Source organism: Colobus angolensis, unplaced genomic scaffold, assembly GCF_000951035.1.
Source record: "Colobus angolensis palliatus isolate OR3802 unplaced genomic scaffold, Cang.pa_1.0 Scaffold118, whole genome shotgun sequence".
NCBI lineage: Eukaryota > Metazoa > Chordata > Mammalia > Primates > Cercopithecidae > Colobus > Colobus angolensis.
Window position 1 is genome coordinate 6,685,198 of NW_012112919.1, and position 2,857 is coordinate 6,688,054.

General features: G+C 46.6%; 1 protein-coding gene across 1 annotated transcript in view; it reads left to right on the forward strand.

Moving 5' to 3' along the window:
• The window catches only part of ELMOD3 (ELMO/CED-12 domain containing 3), a 46,144-nt gene that overhangs the window by 19,416 nt on the left and 23,871 nt on the right, over nucleotides 1-2,857 (forward strand). The window contains 1 exon segment of the mRNA XM_011963961.1: nucleotides 1,923-2,053. Coding sequence (XP_011819351.1) covers nucleotides 1,923-2,053 — 131 coding nt within the window.

Consider the following 2,857-nt stretch of genomic DNA (forward strand, 5'->3'; position numbering starts at 1 on the left):
TGTTACTGTCCCATATTCAAGTTCACTGATTCTTTCCTCTGCTGTCTCTGTTCTCCTGTTGACCCCATCCAGAGAGTTTTTAGTTCTAGTTATTCTATTTTTCAGTTCTAAAGTTTCTATTTGGTTATTCTTTCTATCTGCTGTTTCTTTACTGAACCTTTCTATTCTTTCATTTTTTCAAAGTGTATTTGTTCATAATTGCTTACCAAAGGCATTTTATGGTAGATACTATAGTCATTTTCTGTCATTGCTTAACAAATTACCACAAACCTAGTGGCTTAAAACAACACAAATTATGATCTTATCGTTTTCTAGTTCAGAAGTCTGGCTCAGGTCTCACTGAGAACCTGTGTTCCAGATCGAGGTGCTGGCAGCACAGTGCTGTTCTGGAGGCTCTGGAGGAGGATCCATGTCCTTTGCCTTTTGCAGCTTCTAGAGGCCACCTCCATTCCTCCATCTTCAAAGCCAGAAACAGCATCTCTCTGAGCCCCATTCTTCACAAGTCTTTCTCTGGCTCTGGGCTTGTGCCTTTCTTTTCCACTTTTAAGGACACTTCCGATGACACTGGGCCCACCCAGACAGTCCAGGATCATCTCCCTTTCTGCTGATCTGCTGAATGCTACCTGCAATCTTAATCCCCTTTGCTATGGTACATAACATAGTCATAGCTCCTGGGGACATGGCCATCGTGGGGCGGGGGGATTATTTTGCCTACCACAGCTGCTTTAGATTCCTTGTCAAATAATTCCAACAACTGTGTTATCTCAGTGTTGGTGTCTGTTGATCATCTTTTCTCATTCAAATTGAGAATTACCTAGTTCTTGGTGTAACAAGTGATTTTTTATGGTATCTTAGACATTTTGGATAGTTTGTATGAGACTCTGGATCTTACGTAAATCTACTTTAGCAGGCCTCCTCTGTTACTGTGCCAGCAGGGGAAGGAGGGACGTCACCTTGTTACTGCCAGGTGGGGGTGGAAGTCCAGGTATCCCATCTGGCTTATACTAATACCAAGTTCGAGATCAGCCTGGCCAACATGGCTGGTGGGGCAGGGGTACCTCGTTACTCATCCTATGTGACTTCCACATTGCAGAGGAGGCAAGGGGGCTCCTTACCCCTGGGAAAGATAAAGTCCCAGCTCCCCGCTGGGCCTTCTCTGACGCTACCCTTGTGGAGCTAAGGGTGCTTTGACAGTCAGGCCAGGATGGAAGTCTAGGGTCCCTACTCCGCCTTTTCTGGAGAAGAGTGGGGATAGGGCCACAGTTTTCTCTGTGGTGTTTTGCTGCAGTAGGGTGGGTGTTGGCTACAGCTTTCTGTCTTGCTACACTGCCTCTTTCTCCACCCTTTGGCTAGAGAGAGCAACTTTCCTTGGGGCTTTTTAGTCTGCTCCCATTGGCATTTCTGGGTTGCTGTCTTCTCCAGCACCACTTGGGATATATTAGGCAAAAAGAAACCCAGGAATTCACCAGAGAGTCATTTCTCAGCTCTCAGGATTCCTAGTAAGTCTGTCTTCCCTCCTTTCAGAGTCTTCTGTTTATTTTATATAGTAATGTCCAGGGCTTTTAGCTGTACTTAGTGGGAGGAATAGGCAGAAAGTTCATCTTGTTCCAGAACTGTAAATTCAGCCTTTTTTGTAAAGGATCACTCTGGTTGTTTTGTGGAGAAGTAACTGTCAAGGGTCACAGACAGCAGCAAGAAAACTAATGTGGGAGGCTGCCCCAGGGCACTGGGATCCCCATTTGGTACATAGCCCCTGCTTAGCTCATTAGAATGAGCCCCACAAGTGTGGCAGAAAGTGGACCTGTGCTGCTGCTCATGCTCTCCTAGCCTGGGAAGAGGCCAGTGTCAGGGCAGCTTCCCACGGCAAGCTCTTAAAGCATTGCTCGCTGCCACACCCTGTTTCCTCATGGCCTCTGTTACAGGAGCGAATCCAGCCACGGACCTGAGAGGCGCAGGCTTCCTTGCCCTCCTGCATCTACTGTACCTGGTGATGGACTCAAAGACCTTGCTGATGGCACAGGAGATTTTCCACCTGTCTCGTCACCACATCCAGGTGAGACTTTGGTGGGAAGCCAGAGGAAAGGAAAGGGCTGTGGAGCTAGGACCTGAGTGGCCCAGAGGGCTCCCAGGACAGCTGAAACAAACCAGGAATGGGCTTCCCCATCAGTCTGACCTGCATTGAAATATGAGCTCTCCCATTTATTAGCTGTGTAGCTCAAGCAAGTTCCTGAACTCCTCAGAGCCTTGATTCCCTCATCTGCAGAATGGAAATCATAGTGTTGTTAGAAATGCTTGTTCTTTGCTGCCGTAAAGAAATAGCACTTGAACGTTGATTTCTTCAGCAAGGCTATTTTTTTACTTTCTACAGAAAGGGTACACTAGCTAGCAGTTTTGCCATGAGAGTACACTGAATAAAGGAGACAGGGTCATTTATAACTTGACCCATCTACTTTACTGCTGTGTCCAGTTTCTATTGGCTGGAACAGGACTTCACATTCTGTATCTGTCCTGATTGGCTAGCAACTTAGAACTTTTTAAAAGAGGCAAAGGCAGAGGAGAACAAAGGAAGGGGGAAGTAACTTGTGGAATGCTGAGAAAGGTAAAAACACCTTCAAATAAGGATGAGGAACAGGCTATGACTTAATGCTTGCTTGGACTAGTATAAGCATGCCAGGGCAATATTTAGGCTAAATTGTGGGAGCTAAGAACATAAAGTACATTGATTTCTTTATTACGGCTAGTGGATATTTAAGAATGTTAGCAGAAGGCCGGGCGCGGTGGCTCAAGCCTGTAATCCCAGCACTTTGGGAGGCCGAGACGGGCGGATCACAAGGTAAGGAGATCGAGACCATCCTGG